Source organism: Quercus robur, chromosome 8, assembly GCF_932294415.1.
Source record: "Quercus robur chromosome 8, dhQueRobu3.1, whole genome shotgun sequence".
NCBI lineage: Eukaryota > Viridiplantae > Streptophyta > Magnoliopsida > Fagales > Fagaceae > Quercus > Quercus robur.
In genome coordinates this window covers 6133166-6152207 of record NC_065541.1, presented here as the reverse complement: position 1 = coordinate 6152207, position 19042 = coordinate 6133166, and the positions used below count along the sequence as shown (strand labels likewise).

General features: G+C 33.8%; 1 protein-coding gene, 1 long non-coding RNA gene and 1 pseudogene across 33 annotated transcripts in view; 1 reads left to right on the top strand and 2 right to left on the bottom strand.

The window, feature by feature from the left end:
* Positions 1–19042, top strand: part of LOC126694325 (non-functional pseudokinase ZRK2-like) — a 114118-nt gene that overhangs the window by 38358 nt on the left and 56718 nt on the right. For 2 of the 30 annotated variants that reach the window (XM_050390523.1, XM_050390525.1), the window contains exons 2-3: positions 2026–2448; positions 15970–16163. The exons of 10 other annotated variants lie outside the window; for them this stretch is intronic. In XM_050390523.1, the coding sequence (XP_050246480.1) occupies positions 2126–2448; positions 15970–16163 (517 nt within the window). In that variant the 5' untranslated portion in view covers positions 2026–2125. 18 more of the 30 variants (XR_007645724.1, XR_007645717.1, XR_007645720.1 and 15 more) reach the window with 14 other exon arrangements.
* LOC126697979 (U4 spliceosomal RNA) lies at positions 1809–1970 on the bottom strand (annotated as a pseudogene).
* On the bottom strand, positions 4602–12173 carry LOC126694340 (uncharacterized). Of its 3 annotated transcripts, none has more exons than XR_007645737.1 (5): positions 12007–12173; positions 6965–7208; positions 6130–6484; positions 5809–6040; positions 4602–5187 (listed from the first exon to the last, which is right to left on the bottom strand). It is a non-coding gene; the product is annotated as an uncharacterized LOC126694340 (long non-coding RNA). The 3 variants fall into 3 exon arrangements; XR_007645738.1 differs by having other exon boundaries at positions 7017–7208; XR_007645736.1 differs by having other exon boundaries at positions 6130–7208.

Genomic DNA, 19042 nt, shown 5'->3' with positions numbered 1-19042 from the left:
AAATTATTAAGGAAAAAAAAGTTAAAAATAAGAGAAAATGTTGAAAATGGGTGGATGATGTGGCCTCTGATATGGCTCAATAATAGCATAGCAACAATAAATACTGTGCTTTAGCTTTTAGATATATATAGATAAATTGTTTAATGCGTGTGCGATCCACAAGTAAAATTTAAATAAATGTGTAATATATACATACTCTATCACTAATGAAACAATTTCCCACTATACTAGAGAAGAAAGGGAAAATTCAAAATTATAGAATAAATTGACAATTATTTCTATGGTAAGATATTGTAGTTCACTTGTATGAATGGTCTAACTTTTGGTGCTACCCAAATTTTATTCTATATAGACCTAGGTTTTTGAAATTTATAACTTAGACTACCAAAAAGCCACCTTTTTTTTTAATAGACGTCTTTGTGTCATTTTTTTAAGGTAAAAATGCAATTTGTACCCCTAAGTTTGACTAAAGTTCATTTCAATTCAGGTCTTTTGTCCAATTTTGTTCAAAGTTGTTGTTAAATATGCAATTAACTAATAAAAAAGATTTTTTTTTTTTAAAAAAAAAATCTCACATAAAAAATCTATTTTTTTAAAAAAAATTATAGATTCTTTTTCCATGTGAGAATAAGTGAATGACATTATTTTTAATGGCATTTTTTTAATGCAATTGGACAGAAGACTTGAATTAAATAAATTTGAAATTTAGAAGGCTCAATTGAAAGAAAGTAAAGTTAGAAGACTTAAATGAATTTTAGTTTAATATAGAAGGTACAATTTTCATTTTAGTCTTTTTAATTTATCGGACTACTAAAAATGTTTATGGGGAAGAAATTAATTGTTTTCATCATAGAACAAATTATTAGATTTTATGTAACATAGTTCAATGTTCATTGTCATTTTTTTTTTTTTTTTTTACTTGGATAGTTATCAAAACATTTATGGAAAATTTTACTTGAGACAATATTTCATCTTATATATGTTAGTACATATTTCCATATTCGTTGTCTTTTTTGTTTTCTGGTTGGGAAATTAAAGGAGGTTGTTTGTTTTAGGCAAAAATTATTTATCACTCACTTTTCAAAATCCATAGACCCCACCTCAAGAAAATTTGTTTGGTTAAGTTTTTCTTCTCTATTTCCACAACTCATTAGTCATAACTCAAAAAATTGAGTCAGAGTTATGGAAATTGAGAACAATTTTTTTGAAATTTTAAATTGTGTGGAGTCCTCCCAAGTCAACACACGGTATGGGCATTGAACGGCTAATGTGAAAAGCTACACTTCCTCTTGAAATTCCAAAAAAAGGTAATGAGGAAAGCTCCACTTACTTTCGATAAAACCTCCGGAATTTTACTACCTTCACTTTGAATTGTAAGCATTTAATTGCTACCCACAAGGCCACAACAAAATGCTCTCATTGCAGGCAGAGTAGTAGAGCACAAAAGGGAGCAAGGTTCCACATTGAAGCTATGCGGAGGAGTTGGTTGACAGATCATTTCATGTGGCACTTGATAAATTTGGAGTCTTTGTGATCTTTGAATTGCTCTAATTTGAAGTTGAGTTTGATATTTCTTAATTGTTAAAATCTCATTTATCCTATTTACCAATTGAAGTATAGTAAATATTAAGTTTCTTTCTTTGTCGTAAGTATTGTTCATTAAGATGGGAGTAATATGCAGCCTTCTCACTGGCCATACCTGATGAATTGACATGTAACTAATTGGTGGACCGTTTGCGGTCTGCAAGAGTGGAACGTGTAACATCTTGAGTAAAAGCTTAATTGATTGGCACGTAATACTATAGCCTTTGACTATCAAATTCCAAAAAAAAAAAAAAGCAGAGGAATTCAGCCCCGAGCGCAATAGACGCGTAATCCATACCTATTTTCTTCACTTTTTTTTTCAACCAGCAATAGACGCGTCTCGGTTAGAACCTCACAGACTGGGTCATTGCCCCAAGCGCAAAGATGAAACCTCCTGAAATGAATTTACAATAAAAATGCCCTCATTGTCATTCAGTGGAGCCTCCATCCCTCGCTAGCAGTAGCAGAGTAGTAGTATTAGATTTAGAGCAGAAACAAAAGAGAGCAAGGAAGGACGTTCCACATTCAAGCTATTAATATTATGCGCTGGAGTTGGTTCATGCCATTTCATCATTTCTTTATTAAAAGAAGAGAGGAAAGAAAGCAAAGAGAGGAAAGAGAGAGAGCGTTTTACTTTTATCAGAATGGACGCCTGTTAGTTGAGAAGCTAATTGCCTCTTGCAAGGCCAAGCCTATTCCCATCCGTACCTTCTCCGCTCAACAACTCCGCCAAGCAACCAACAACTTTTCTTCTGAAAAGCTGGTAATGGAGTTCTCTATTTGGTACAAGGGTTCTCTTGAAGGACGAATTGTTCTCATTAAGTGTTCTTTTGTTCGCAATGCCAAGCCTATTCCCATCCGTACCTTCTCCCCTCAACAACTCCGCCAAGCGACCAACAATTATCCTGCTGAACATCTGTGTTTTTTCTCTATGGGACAGTATGGGGTCCATTGGTACAAGGGTTCTCTTGAAGGACGAATTGTTCTCATTAAGCGTTTATGTTATGCTTGGGCTGATGTAGCCATCAATGATTTAGTGATTCCTGCACAAATGAGTAGTCATAGCAATGTATTAAAGCCCATAGGCTGTTGTCTCCACACTACAATTCCCATTTTTGTGTTTGAATATGCCGCCAATGGTTCCCTTGCAGATCGAATTCATGTCTCCCACCGACGTCAGCCAATGGTGTGGGAGAGAAGGTTAAAGATTGCAAGGCAGATTGCTCATGCTCTTTCTTATCTCCATACTGCCTTCCCAAGACCCGTCATCCACATGGGTATCTCCATGCGCTGTATCTTATTAGATGAAAATGATGAAATGGTGAATTTGATAATAGATAATATTGAATTGAAAATTTTCTCTAACATGGTGGTGATTTCAAGCAGCCTTAAGTGGTGAAGCCCTAGGTTTGTTATGTTCTTTCTTTATAAATCCCTAGACAAATTTACAAACCCTGTACTGCATCGAATATGGTCGCAAAGCAAAATTTGATCCATGTACCAAAATTCACAACCCAAAATAACCACAACTATTTGCAACTTTTGAAACCAACCTCATCGAAGCATTCAAACACTACCACCCTCCTCAATCAATCATACCAATCCACATTAGGATCTCAACTAAAACACCATCGCCAAGTCTGAATCAAGTTGTATTGGTCCTGGCCTTGACATGTACTGAGGAAGATATAGAGAAAACACTAACAGTGATAGATGTTACCAAAGATTTGGGGCAGATTGAGAGGCTTGTTCCATGGTTGATTATTTCTCATTTGGTTCGTCAAAGTACCTTTCCAACTAGAATAGCTTCTTATTTAAGCATTGAAAATTCAAATTTTACCATGAAATCTTCCAAAAAAAACAATTTCAATGTAAAATGTGTTTATATTGAAGTTGTATTTTCAATTTAGTTTGGCAAACCTTGTTCTCTTAACAAAATAGTCTTAAATTTTAATCATTCATGTGAATTTGGGTCGAAAATTCATTAAATAACTTATTGCCCCACAATTGATCGTTTAATTGAAATAATTGCAGTTAACACCTTCCCTTTGATTGAGATAAATATTGTTGTCTTGAAAAGTATGAAACAAAAATGTCATTATCCTTACAAACAGAGATGTACTTAATCCTTCTCTATTGTTACAACTCCGGTTCATTGTTATTTACTTAAATTTAGAAGGCACCTTCTGAGGGAACATTGCTAGAGAATTATAGCTGCATAGGGCTGCTTGAATATTGGATAGAAGTGGAGAGAAACAGCAAAGTCAAGACTCTAGGTCACACTAACTCATTTGATGCCCAAAAACTCTAATCCAATTACCTTGGGTATCAATCTAAGCTAAGACAGATATTTGGCATCGTAATACATACATAGATTTCTCATCCCACTATCACAAAGGATAGTCACAAACAATAGCATGAACACACATGCAGACAAAAGGAGTTTTGTTGTTGTCGACACTAAGCCACTGGATGATGGAGGATCAAGGATGGACATTAAGGAGTTTTATTTTTGAATTATTACATGTGTGTGGTTATAACAATATTCTCAATGTTAAAGAATTCAATTTGCTTTCGCCAGTTGCTTAATAACAACGGAAATTTTGGTTGATATGTTCATTTAGCCATGCAAAGCATTGTGTCCTTTGTCTTCTCCTTCAAAGATGATTTGCATTTGATGAATAATAGGAGAGTGGGACCAATTAATAATAAACAACATATTCACATTATTCCGTATCCAAATGTTATAGGCACGCCAACAGGTTGATTTCAAGTCTTCCAAGTTCACAATGCCTCAAAATTTAAGAGATTAAAAGGAAGACTTAGTTGATTTTCAATATGTTTTCTTGTCTATAACGGCTCAAAGGTTAGAGATTAGAAGGCAAAGCCAAGGAAGATAAGTAGTATTCATTGTTAATACCCGTCTACAATGATGCTCTAAGAGTCTTATTCACAGTAAAAATGAACTAACTACTCAAAATTGTCTGGCAAACTTATTTCTTCATGACATTACCATAGACCATAATAACTGGTATATTGGCATTAATTCATTCAACTTCAATGATTTCAATCATCCTTGTACACAGCTCTGAATGTAATATATAATGTAGACCCCTTAACGAAAATACATATTGATGTCCCAAATAGAATGAAACAGAAAATTGACAATATCCTAACATAGATGTGTTTTATCCTGCTCTAGTGTTGCTGCTCCAATGTCTTTTTATCTACAAGAATTCAGATGGATAAACACCAATAGTGATTAGAATTAGATACAGAACTTTCTTTAGAGAAATATAGTCGCATAGGTCAGCTCAAACTTTGGGTGGAAGTAACAACAAACATCTAAGTCAAGCTCTGGATTACACTAACTCATCTGATGTCCCATAAACTCTAATCCAGTAGCTTTGGGTGTTAATCGATGCTGAGACAGATATTCAACATTGTAAAACTTACTCAGTTGACTCATCCCACCATCACAAAAAAATAGTCACAATAGTGTGACCAGGGCCAATGGATTATGTCACTGACTGTTTGACGGCTCCTACACTAGTCATGGCCAATGAACTTCAAAGAAAGAGCCCGCCATTCTTCAAAAGAAACCTGATAAAATTTTAAGCATAGCATTCAAACACACAGTATTTGTGTTCCGGCACAGGAAAATGGGTGAAAGAATGGATTTTTTTTTTTAAATGTTTCATCATCGGCAAAATTTGGTATTTAGACTGTTTTTAGAAATTTTTTTTGTGAATAGTATGCACATCAAACTATTTAGTTAGTTGGACTGATTTAGGAACTCGAGTTCCGGCGCAAAATTCAAACTATAGTGGCATTTTTTTTAGTGGGGTTTTCCAAAAAGGCCACTATATGTACCCTATAGTGGCGTTTTTTATAAACGCTGCTATAGGCACAATAAAACGCCATTATAGTGTTTGCTTTTCAGCTCAAAGTCAAGTTTACCAAACTCGAGTTCCAAAATCAGTTCAACTAACTAAATAGCTTGACGCGCATACTGTTCACAAAAAAAATTTCTAAAAAGTAGTCTAAATACCAAATTTTGCCTTTCATCATCTGACAAATTTTAATGGTGGACCTAAAAGGGAAAAAATCCAAAGTACAGTTGAATCAACAAAACAACAAACTGGTAGAATTGGCACAATCTTTTTCCCATTAGTTTCACTTCTCAATCTATATCACTTAACAAAAACGAATGCATGAACTTACCAAGACATTTCAACAACTTCCAAATCTGTGCTCTGAAAGCCAGTCAAGTTATGACATCATGAAATATTGTGTTAACCTATTTATTCCAAGTCCTTCTGTTATTGTGTCAAATGGATTCTTTAGTCTTTGTCCTTCAGCCTCCTCTCTAGTGTGCATCACCCCCCCTAACCTTTTTGAATGAACCAGAATCAGGAGGATCTATGAAGAAGCACTTAATGTTTGGATTCTTTTCCTGTTGAACACATTCGCTAAGGGATTCATTGACTAATTTAATATGAATGTTTAAATTAATGGAGGGAAAAGAAATTGACTTGGAGAAACCTGGAAAGCCAGCCACTGTCCGTCCAGTGCCTTCAGCTGCAACAAATGCATCTAAGCTACCCCGTCTGTTGTCAAATCTCAGGTCCAATACCTTCATAGTGTGCTCAGAAGTTCGCTAGATTTTCAAAATGATCAGCAAAGATGCGACCTTGCAAATAATGTTCTATAGCCAAACTTTGTTTCTCTTCACCAGTTGTGTAATCAATGGTTTGCTCCAGGGGTTTTCCATTATTTTGGCCAGCTTCTCTATGCTTTGATGCTGCCTCATTTTCTTCCAGTGCCCTTCTCCATGCAATATTGACAAAGTGGTCTGTGTCCGTAATTGAGACAGGTCCACCCTTTCAGCAATAACTCCCTGGGATTCAAGTATTTGAGACAGAAAAATTTACAATGAGAAGAAAAATTAAGCAGGTTGCATTACATAAAAGAGAGACAAAGAAAGCTAAGGGGGAAAAAGGAGGCTATGTCATATTTGAGTAGTTAGACAGACAGTCATTGATCTCCTACAGCTTTCCTCACCAAGCCAACATATTTTGAAATCTAAAAATTCTTCACAGTTCAGAGTCTTCAGACACCTACAATCACTGGATCTTACCTCTCAAAAACCAATATGAAAAACTGGCTACAATAATAATCCTAGAGATGATAAGAAGACAATTCTTGCTTTATCTTGCTTTAGGGCTTATCCAACAACTAAATTGCATATGATGTGGTCAATGTGGATATTCTTGTGCAAGAGTTCAAGCTAAAGAAATGGTTTTAAGTATGTTGAACTGGAAGCAAGACATAATTATCATTTTCAAGAAACTTTATATATTTCAAGAATCAAGTATACCCAAGTATGTCCTGTTACTATCAAATAGTCCATGGGGCATATTCTCCCTTACAAGTCTATAGTGTTAATGTTGAAGATCATTGCAGGAATAAGAGAAATTCATTGGTCATGGAACTCTGCTCATTGAAAACACATTCTGAATATACATTCCCAATAGCTGTATTATCAGGGATAACCACGAGGCATTTGCATCAATAGGGGCATGAGCAACTCCAACTCAAGCTAGCTTCCCAAATACCAAAGCCTGCATAGAGCCACGAATTGAAATGCCAACAAAACAAAATCAACCCTAATTATCAACAAACACAACATCCTATACTAAACAGGAATTTCCAAACTTAGCATTACCTTCTTTACTATACAACTTGGCACTAGTTTCACTAGCTGTTTATTAATTTAGAGAGCCTTCATTCATATATAGCATTTTTCCATTATTGACAAAGCAAAGCACCACATGAATTGTTTAAGAGAGAAAAAAAAAAAGCATAAAAGTAACAATTTAAGCTTTTTCTTTAGCAAATGAATTGTTCATGGAGACGTGTTTTTTCTTCCTTTTTTTTAATAGGAGTTGTTTGCGGAGATGAGTATAATATGCAACCTTCTCACAGGCCATTCCTGATTAATTGACATGCGATTGCCACTCCAAAGAGACATCAAAGCATCCATTTCCAAATCTTGGAATGCTTTTTGACATGCAAAATTCTTCATGCCATTATATCTATTGCACATAAAATCAAATAGATTGAAAAAGAATCTCATAACAGTTAATCAATCGTCAACTGCAAAAGTATAAAGAAACTGTTGCCCCATGAATGGGAGATTAGTCAATTCTGCTAAATATGCCAAAGCCTCTGAGTTTAAGTTGCAAACCATCCATGGTGATGCAACCTCTCCTTTTGGAAATGTACACCATTCCTCACAATCATCAAGAAAGTCTAATAGCTTTGAATAGAATGAGTCATAGTTCATTAAGGTAAGGGAACAGGTGATTATCAAAAAAGAGGGGGGAACAGGAAGCTCTGACCCTATCCATTCTAGTTGAATCAATGCTAATATCTCAAACACCTTATCTAGAGTACCAATACCACCAGGAAGAGCAACAACAGCAATTCTATCAGAACTACTGCTCCTAACTGCAGCATCCAACAACCTATGCTACCTCGCAGAAAAAACCAGCATTACTGAAAAACAATTCATGCAACTGAGAAGCATCAGGTGACAACAATAGATTATCTGCAAGTAAGATAAGTTTCTGAAGGTAGACAGATGAAAATTTGAGGCTGTTCCTTCATCAGCCTCTTTACCTATCTTTAATCCACCCACTGGTTTTCCCACTTCTAAAGCACCTTTAGTAGCAGCATGCATTAGTCCAGGACTGACCCCACTCCATGAAGTGCAATTCACAAGATTCGCAATCTTAAGACCATAAGAAAAAGCTAACCACAGTCAAAAGGAAAAGTATGTTTCCAAGATGCAATTGTGGTTTTGTGCCGCCAAGTCTCAGCATTCTTTATGCATGATTGTCTCAGCATGTGAAAACATAATTTAGATACAGAAATTCACATTCATGTAAGCCAGGCAAAGGAGGCAGGAAGCAATCTATAAAGTGTACTTCTCTACTCAACTCTAGTGCTTGCAGGTAACGAGAATGACCAGGTCCCATCCTTGAAAAACACAAATTCAAGACTCCTAGCCCAAGTCTGTGTAGGAGTTCATAACATTTTTTTTTTTTTTTTATAATTAATTTTGCAACATTGTTCTATCTCTCTTCAGACCTTTCAACCAATAAAACCAAATTAGCTACTAAAACTTTTCGCACATTCAACAAAATTGCAAAGCATTTCATAAATTCACAAATCTTCTTAGTATGACACTCTTGGAACAACCAATAAGAACTTCTAAATCCTGGCATTAAGATCCATAAATTTCATAGTCCACTTTCAATTCTCTACTCTGCTCCCACTCCCAAAAATTGATATTAAAAGTAAAATAGGCCAAGTTTGAAATAGGGCTCAGATATCTAAGCATGAACTGAAGATTTTTTTTTTTTTTTAAATTATAGTTTTCCCTTTAGATATATAAGAGTGCTATTTGTTTTTACTTAGGCAAGCTGTTCATATGCCTTGCTAGAATTGTAATCCTTACTTGCCTGTGAAAGAAAAAGAAGAGCTTGAAGGTTTATGAATGGTGGAAACAGAGAAAACCAGAGATAAAGAATTCTCTGAAGATTGAAACTGAATTTTATTCAAGCTCACTGAAATGAATACATAACCCTCACTCACTATTTATACAATACATAGCTCGTAACTACCTCTAGAAGATTCCTATCTAACAAACTCTAACAGAAAAAATCCTTTAGCAAACACGAGAGATTAAATCAAAATGATATAGAAGATAATTCATGACCTCGCACAACTTGTGAGCTCAACGCACTTTGATGGTCATTTGAATTAATCTATGTGTGGCAAATGGAAAACTTGATCTACAAGTGGTCATTGGAATCCATTATTTCAATTTTGCATAAAGTTGCAGTTTTTCTAAGGGGAACACATAGGCCATGTCTCTTTTTTTTTTTTTTTTTTGAGAATCTAGGCCGAAAGGCCCTTGTTTTATTCATTGATGAAATAAATTACAAAGCATCTCTAAAATAAAGGAGCCATATCATCAAGAATAGACTCAAACCAAACCTGTAGTTCACTGCCTAACTTAGCACTTTTGGCAAGAAAATGGGCAAGAGTTGCCTAAGCGTTGGACATGGGTAAAGTTACAGACCCAAAAACCAGAAGCAATAAACAAAACATCTTGGATAACATGGCCATACTCTGGATCAGAGACATCCCTGGCCAACAACGATTTGATAATTATCACCATCAGATTTACAATTTAGACAGCAAGCATACTTAACCACACCTCTACACAATAGGTTATGTAGAGTTGGTAAAGCCTCATTAGCTGCTCTCCAAATCAAGTGCTTCACCTTGTAAGGAGCCTGTAGATGCCATATCTCATTCCATAACTATGTACTCCTTTACCCTGATGAGCAGCTTGGCATCGAATTTTTGTCATTCATTGCTAGCAGTTTATAGGCTGACCGAGTGGTGTATTTGCCATGGTTTGAGGGTAACCACACCTGTTTGTCCTGTGATTCATAAACACTAAGAGGTATCCCTTTTCTAATCTTTGCTTCATGAGGCAGAAAATTGTTGTCAATTAACTCTACCTTCCACTCATGCTTGTCATGTCTTTAAAAGTGATAAAATCAAAGCTAAAATCAAAATTGACCACATGAGACTTTGAAATGTTGTTCAATGTTTTAATTGTTGAACAACTACAATTAAATAACAAGACATGAAATAGCTAAAACTAGCAATATTTTGAATAACTGATTAAAAGTACTCAACATCCTTGGACTACATTGTCTTTTCTCTTAAAAAGAATTTTATAAACACAAAGATAACTTGATTATCTCTCCCTCTTATCAATTTTTGCTCTAGTGCACTATCTGCATCTCTCTGGTAAGGGGGGAAAAGAAGAAACTAGTAAAAACAGCCAAATTTATAAAGAAATAAAACCATAATCAAAATCTGTCAGACTAATTCTTCTTATTTATTCTTTAGCTATTATTTGCTACTCCTTGGAAACTCTAAATAACATGATAATGATTCTAAATTAACTACAAGGCTTTTTCATTTTCTCTGCTTTTAAACCCTTGTGTATTTTTAACAGTTGGGGTTTCCGAGGAGTAGCATATAACAGCTCAAGAATAAATGAGGCTAAAAAGGAAACAAAGAATAAGGAACAAGTACTCAGTCAAGCACAAAATGAGGCCGAAAAGGAAACAATGAATAAATTATTCATATTGATAAGCTGAGTTATCTTAATAGGAAAAATGAAATGGTTATATATAAGCTGAGTTATTAAAATTAGATATTACTTTAAAAAACATGTTATAAGTGTTTGGACCCATTTACAGAAGCAATACACAAAGTAAGCAAATAATTAAACTTATTTAATAAACCCATCAATAAAGGATTAGTCTCTGGTTACACCACTGGATTAGGAGTAGGTTCTTAGTAATAACTTATAAATGGGGTAGATTTTTTATCAAGGAACTTTGTTCATTCCAATTAGGATAGTTTCAAATTTAACCCACCAAAACAAAGCTATTGAATGGTATGTTTCACAAGGTTTTCAGTTCAATACCGTTAGGATAGTTTCAAAAGCAAATGAATGGTAATGGCTACAAATTTTTCACAACTGCAATAGACATCCCTCTACTCCCTCGCAACTTTCCCTGCTCCTTGACTCAAGCTAAGGCATACTTTACAGCTAGCATTTCAGTAGATAATTAGAAATTCCTCCATTTCTCAATATCAAGACAGATAAACAGGTTCATAATCTATTGCATTTCACAAATCAACCCCTAAAGATCTTCTATCACTATTGCTTAATTAATTTAACTTAAAAAATTAAAAAAAAACACACACACACACATTTTTTCCTGGTGAAATTAGCATAGTTCCATAGATAAATGTCATCCAAATACCCCCAACAAACCACATAATTAGGTAGGACAAAATATAAGCAAAACTAGCTCTCTGTATGAAAAATTAAACAAAAAGAAAAGGGCCAAACCATAAGTGAAGAATGGCTCTTTATGTAGTCTCACTTTACCTTAAACCCCAATATTCACCGTCAGTGATTCATTTCTTAACTCAGTCATCGATCAAATGGGCATCTAATAATCCACAATTCAGAGCCAACAAATTATTGCTATTTACTCGTGCAAACAATAGGCATAACCAAATTCTAGAGACAAAACAAAACAAAACAAAAATTTCAACTTGAATTAAAATAAGGAAAAACAAAACATAACCAGAATTGAAATGATACTGAAAAGGCTAAAAATACCCAAAAATTTAGAGTCAAAATTAAAAAAAAAAAAAAAAAAAAAAAAAAGAGAGAGAGACCCAATATCGAATACAAATTGATAAGACTAAAAAAAAAAAAATTAAGAGTGAAGAGAATTGAAGAAATCTCACAGGTCGATGATAGAGATCCATTTGAGAGTGGAGTAGACAAAATCTAGGTCCTTAGGTTTGAATGAGTTATTGATGAAGCACACGACCCGAGAGAATGAGTCCTCTCTCTTGGGCCATTGGTGGTGGAAGCCCAGCATTGCAGAGATGCATCGTTTAGTATTTTTAAGTAAAAGAAGAATTGCCCACTAGGTTTTCAGTTTGAGAGAGAAGACACAAGAGAGAGAACACTAGTTTGTTTGTCTGTGTATTCTTGCTTTTATATAATACCTACTTAATCGGTAACTGGTTTTTCATTAAAAATAAATAAACATTCAGGATACAAATGTGCAAAATCTATGGCTAAAGAGGGTACCGTTCCCTCCTAAAAATACAGGGGTACAGTAGAATGACCCAATATATTATGAGATATTAAAAATTGGTTTAATAGCTTCACTGCAAATTTGTAACCTTCTTAAGGTGAGATTATTATTATTATTTTAAATCATGAAACCAAAAATAAATGCAAAATAGTAACGGGACCATGAAAATCAACTAATTTGTGATGTGTTCATATATTTCATAGTATGAAATAAAAGTATACTCAACTCTCTGATTGTCTTCCACTCATCGATAGTGCGACGTCAAATATTCTTTCTACTTATATACCCAAAACAAAAATTATCCAACCAAACTACCCAAACCTAAATCATATTTAATCCTCTAATTTAAAAAAAAAAAAAAAATCTATAGGGGTTTCGGCGTTTTGATGGTGGTGGGAGGTCAATATGATGGAGGCAACAACCCCTTAGATTTCTCTTTTTCTCTCTTTCAAATGTTTTGTCAGTCTCAAGTCTTTTATAGTGAAACAATGCATTTTGATTTTGTAGTGAAATAATGCGTTTTATTTAACAATCCACAATATTTTTGTGACTCCCTATCTCCCTCCAAGGCCTTATCTAGTTAGTTATTACTATTAGTCCTTAATTATTATTTTTTTTTCTTTTTTTCAAAAATATTAAAATGGTGGGTATGCTAAAAGACATGAAAAAAAGAGAAATGTGTGATGTAATCTTAAGCAATTACTGAGAGACTAATGAGATAACAGTAAAATAAGTTAATGTAAACTTTTGGGTAACAGTAAAAAAGTGCTAAATGCAAAATTAGAGCGTCACTTGGCAAAACCTCATGCACTCCCGCATGAGATCTTTGCTTATATATATATATTGATGATTATTCCTTTATAACTCCTAATCACTAATCAACATGAGTCTCAAAAAACTTTATGATAGGACTTTATCATATGTACAAAATAAGCACAGATTTTTTTTTTTTATTATTTTTTTTAAGGATATTGCTATTGTGTTCATCCTTATAAGAATATAAGCATAGATTAAATTTTCATTATTTTTGACATTTTTTCTTTGATTCCTTTATAATTTATATATTGTGTTAGTTTAAATGAATTTTTTTCTCAAGCTTTCAGAGGATGGACTTTAGATAAGATGTTCAACTTTTATACGCCAAGCATTGATTGTAAGTCTTGTACATGGAACAAATAGAGAGAAGAAATTAAGAATATGGTCCATTTTGGTTGGCCTTAATTAGCTTGATTTGTCTAGACATCAATTTTCTCTCTTACCAAAAGTCCGACTTATTTTAGGCGGAAGTTTCCTTGATTATTACTTGTATACAAAATTCCAAGATCAGTAAATTGGAATAGGTCTTTACTAACCTAACCAATTGGAATAAGATGAAATTTCTTCCCATTCACACTAAACGTTGTGTACACTCCAAATTTTTTTTGTATCTCATAATGATACGTTGTTGATAGGTGTCATCCAAGTCCAACATGATTGAGAGTTGTAATTGAGACTATGGTCCAGAAGCTTTACTATTCAATACTTTGCAAGAAAAATTAAACACTCATTTGATGTAATAGGAGACTATGGAATTTGACAATGTATACATTGGGGCTTGTTCTTGATGTTGTGAAATTGCTATAGGTACTAAAAACTCTAGTTTGATTAGTTGGCAAGTCATGTTCTTTAATTGTGAAAAGTCTACAATGAAAAACTTTTATATTCCTACAATAAAAGTTTTGGAGAGAAAATTGTTAGCCCCCTCATCCCATGGACCCCCCCTATTTATAAAAAGAAAAAATGGTCCAATATTCCTAAGTGTGACTTAGTTACATGGAATTTTTGTGCAATTGTGCCTAGATTTCTTTTAAAAATTTAATTATAATTTTAAACTCTAATTTGGTGATTTTTATATGATTTTTGTGGTTTGATTTTGATTCAGTAAAAACATATTAGCCAAAAGAAACGAAGGTAGAGCTATTAAAGAAATTTGTACTTTCAGTTTTGCAATTACAAATGGCTAATACTGCATTGTCATTTGTGGTTGTAGTATGAATAAGCAGTATGTTGTTTGGGCGACTGATTGAGGCAAAGCAATTAACCATATTAAAAGGGATTAGCAACTTTTTCTTTCTCCTTTACCATTTGTGGTATGTATATGCATTTTTCACATATGCTCAAGTGAAGTACCCATTAGAATTTCCCTTAATTATGATAAACATATTAATGAAAGAATATATTTACTTATGCATTTTATGAGTTTTATTTTATATAAATGTATTTCATAAAATTAACAAAATCTATCATAAAACCCTTCATTGTATTTTTTAAAATCACTACATAAAAATGAAAGAATATATTTACTACCAAACAGGCCTATATATTTTTCAAGTATGTAAAATATAAAGTTAATAAGAGATGAATAATTATTTATTATATAAAATGATAGTTTGGATTTTCTCTATTTTGAGATATTTTGCACTTTTAAATTATTCACTCGACAGAGGTTATGATCTATAATAAATGATAGTCAATTAACTCAAAGTTTGGCGTTCATGTTAAAAACTTTAAATTTTGACGTTCATATTAAAAATAAACAGAGTGTGTAATTCAATAAAGAGATTTGCAATGTATTAATTCAAAAAATGTTTATATATATATATATGGGATTTGAGACAAAAAAAAAAAAAAAAAAAAAAAACAAACAAACAAACAAATTTTTTGAGGACAATACCTTTTTGATTTCGATATTTTGATCGTATTTAAAATTTAGTCTTTTAAGTTTTTATGACTTCATTTTGGTCTATATATTTTTTAAACTTTTTGTCATTTTGGTCTTTATTATCATCTCACTTACAAAAAATGCCTAAATAATAAATGAATTACTACTAGTTTAAATTACATTTTTTTTTTAAGTGAAATGCTGTCAGGATCAAAATATTGGTAAGTTTAAAAAATATAAGAACCATAATAAAATTATTAAAAAAATTAAGAACCAAATTTAAAACATGACCAAAATAGAGGCAAAAAAGGTATTTTCAACCCAAAAAAAAAAAAAAGAAAAAGAAAAAAAAAAAGGCAAATCTGAAATATCATAGAAGCCGGTGTCCCAAGTCAACAATCGGTATGTTTGGCATTGAACGGCTAATGTGAAAAGCAAAAGCTGCACTTTCCTTTTGAAATTCCCAAAAAAAAAAAAAAAAAATGCAAATAGAGGAAGGACGTTCCATCCCTCGCTAGCAGTAGCAGAGTAGTAGTATTAGATTTAGAGCAGAAACAAAAGAGAGCAAGGAAGGACGTTCCACATTCAAGCTATTATGCGCTGGAGTTGGTTCACGTCAGATCATTTCTTTAATAAAACAAGAAGGGAAAGAAAGGAAAGAGAGGAAAGAGCGTTTTATGAGAATGGAAGCAAGTTACTTGAGAAGCTGATTGCCTCTTGCAATGCCAAGCCTATCCCCATCCGTACCTTCTCCCCTCAACAGCTCCGCCAAGCAACCAACAACTTTTCTTCTGAAAAGCTGGTATTTGGGTTCTCTATTTGGTACAAGGTTTCTCTTGAAGGACGATTTGTTTTCATTAAGGCTTCTTTTGTTTGCAATGCCGAGCCTATTCCCATCCGTACCTTCTCCCCTCAACAACTCCGCCAAGCAACCAACAATTATCCTGCTCAACATCTGGAAATTTATTGGTACAAAGGTTCTCTTGAAGGACGAATTGTTCTCATTAAGCGTTTAGATAATTTGGCCTATATAGCCATCAATGATTTAGTGATTTCTGCACAAATGAGTGGTCACAGCAATGTATTAAAGCCCACAGGTTGTTGTCTCCACACTCGAATTCCCATTTTGGTGTTTGAATTTGCCGCCAATGGTTTACTTGCAGATCGAATTTATGTCTCCCGTGTTACTGAACTGCAACATGAGCCGATGGTGTGGGAGAAAAGGTTAAAGATTGCAAGGCAGATTGCTCATGCTCTTTCTTATCTCCATACTGCCTTCCCTAGACCTGTCATCTACATGGCTATGGATCTGCACAGTATCTTATTAGATGAACATGATGTTCCCAAATTGTCCCACTTTCATTTATCTGTGTCAATTCCCGAAGGTGAAGCTGACGTGGACGCTCCTTTTCGTTCAATATTCTGCGCCCCGGAGTTTGAAGCAACAGGCAAGGCAACTGAGAAAGCTGATGTATATGCTTTTGGTCGGATTCTTCTTGAACTTTTAACTGGAGAGGATTCTCTTAATATAACCCGATTTACAATTGATAAAGATTCTACTTTAGTAGCATACATACATAACCGTGCACAAGGTAGTTGCATAAACGAGATTATGGACCCTGCAATCTTGGCTGAAGATGGGGATGGAGGTGCTAGTTTACAGCATCAATTACAAGCTGTGGTGGACCTTGGCTTGACATGTACAGAGGAAGATCCACAAAGAAGGCCAATTATGGTAGATGTCACCAAACAACTCAGGCGGATTGAGAGGTTCGTTCCATCACTAATTATTTACTCACTTGATTTCATCCAATCATATGTTATACATAAACAGATTCACATTATTGCATATCCAAATGATTTAGGCATGACAACAAACAAAATTTACTCACTTGATTTTCAAACAAATGGCCATGGATGGAATTTAGAAAAGTTAAAAAAGCTAATTTGATGGAGAGCCATTTAATGACATTATTAAATCCCCATTGCAACTAAGAAGCAGTCCTAACAAACTGGTATGCATCTTAAGTAATGAAGGAGAATTCCCTATGAGATCAGCTAATGGTATTTCTCAATCACACAGGTTCACAAAAAACCGGTGAAGTGCTTTTGGGAAATTTGCAGAATTTAAAGCTTCGTGAGAGTTTTGAAGAGCATGCTTCTGCATCATTGAAAAGGAATGCTTCTAGTGATGAAATCCAAGCAGTGAACAAAGCCTCTGAAAGGCGTCTTGAAGTTTGATTGTGATGCAACTGAATGATGACAGAGCTTGTATGGCAGTTTTAACCTGTAATTTGGAAGTTATCATTATGGCAAACCCTTAAGGTATGTATTGATGCTATAAGAACTGGAGGATAGGTTGTTATTGGCAAAGGGGTTTGATAATTGTTCTTTTGTTTGAATAAAAGGAATGCAAACTAAGTAGTTCATGGTCTTAGTAACTGGCTACGTATAGTGGTTTGTTGGGGAAAAAAAGACTTCTGTACTGTTTAATTGGTTTGTAAATTTTCTTTTTCCAGATTATATATGATTTCTCAATTTAGTTTGGCAAACCTTTTGATGGAACTCTGCTGGAGAAATATAGTTGCATAGGGCTGCTTGAACTTTGTACAGTAGTGGAGAGATACATCAAAGAAAAATCTCTAGGTCACACACTCACACTAACTCATTTAACATGCAAAAACTCTAATCCAATTGCCCAGGGTATCAATCTATGCTAAGACAGATATTTGGCATTGTAAACATATCTAGATGCCTTATCCCACAATCACAAAGGATTGTCACAATAGGACCAATACAGTTTGTCAAAAAAGCAAGTGTTGTTGGTTCAAACACTAGGCCCCCTGATGATGGAGGATTGAGAAATCAAGTGATGTTCGAGAATAAAAAAATAAATTTCCAAGCAATTCCTTTTCAAAAAAATAAAATTTCCAGGCAATTGCTTTCCAATTAAGCTTCAAGAGGCCTCTGGAAGGCCTCCTAAAGCTTAATTGTGATGCAATTGAGTGATTACAGAGCTTCTATGCTGTTTAGTTGGCTTGTAAATTTCAATTATGATGCAAGTAAAATGGAATTTTGTTAATGAATTATAACATGTGGTAACAATAATATTCTCAATGTTGAAGACTTCAACTAGCTTTCGCTAATTGATTGATAACAATGGAAATCTGGAATGGTATGCTCATTTAGACAAGCAAAGCATTGTGTCCTTTTATCCTTTCAATATAATTTACATTTTATGAATAAGAGGAGAGTGTGACTGGTTAATCATGCAATAGATTCACATTATTGCATGTCCAAGTGTTTTAGGCATGTCAACAGGCATAACTACTTAGTTGATTTCAGAATATTTCCTGATTCACGACGTCTCAAAGGTTGTCATTCAAGAACTGAGTTGATTTCAAAAGGCTTCAAGCAAGATTAGTATACATTGTACAATGTATATATCCTTCTGGTAAGCTGGAACTTAGTCTGGCAGATTTATTTCCACCTGACAGTGGTTTTAATTGTTGATGAGAATTTGGGTAGGAAAAAACATATACACTATTGCCCCACAATCAATCAATATATTACTAAAAGCTGAAGCGTGGCATTTATAGCTGCTAAGCTCCTGTTGCGCCACCTCATCACCACATCATTCACCACATAATTAATATTTATTCCTATTATATATATATATATATATATATAGATTATTGACTTTACATATTCATCTTTGTCGGTTTTAACATCTATATATAATTAATATTTATTCCTATTTTTTTTTTACAAATATATATATATATATATATATAAATAGATTATTGACTTTACATATTCATCTTTGTCGATTTTAACATCTATATATATTTCTTTTTTATTTCCAATTTTTCTATAATTTTTTTTTTTTTACATTCACTTATTTTTTTAAATATTTACATTTTCTTCAACCTTTCTTCTTCCCTTACCTTTTCATCTCCCCACTACCCTCTACTTT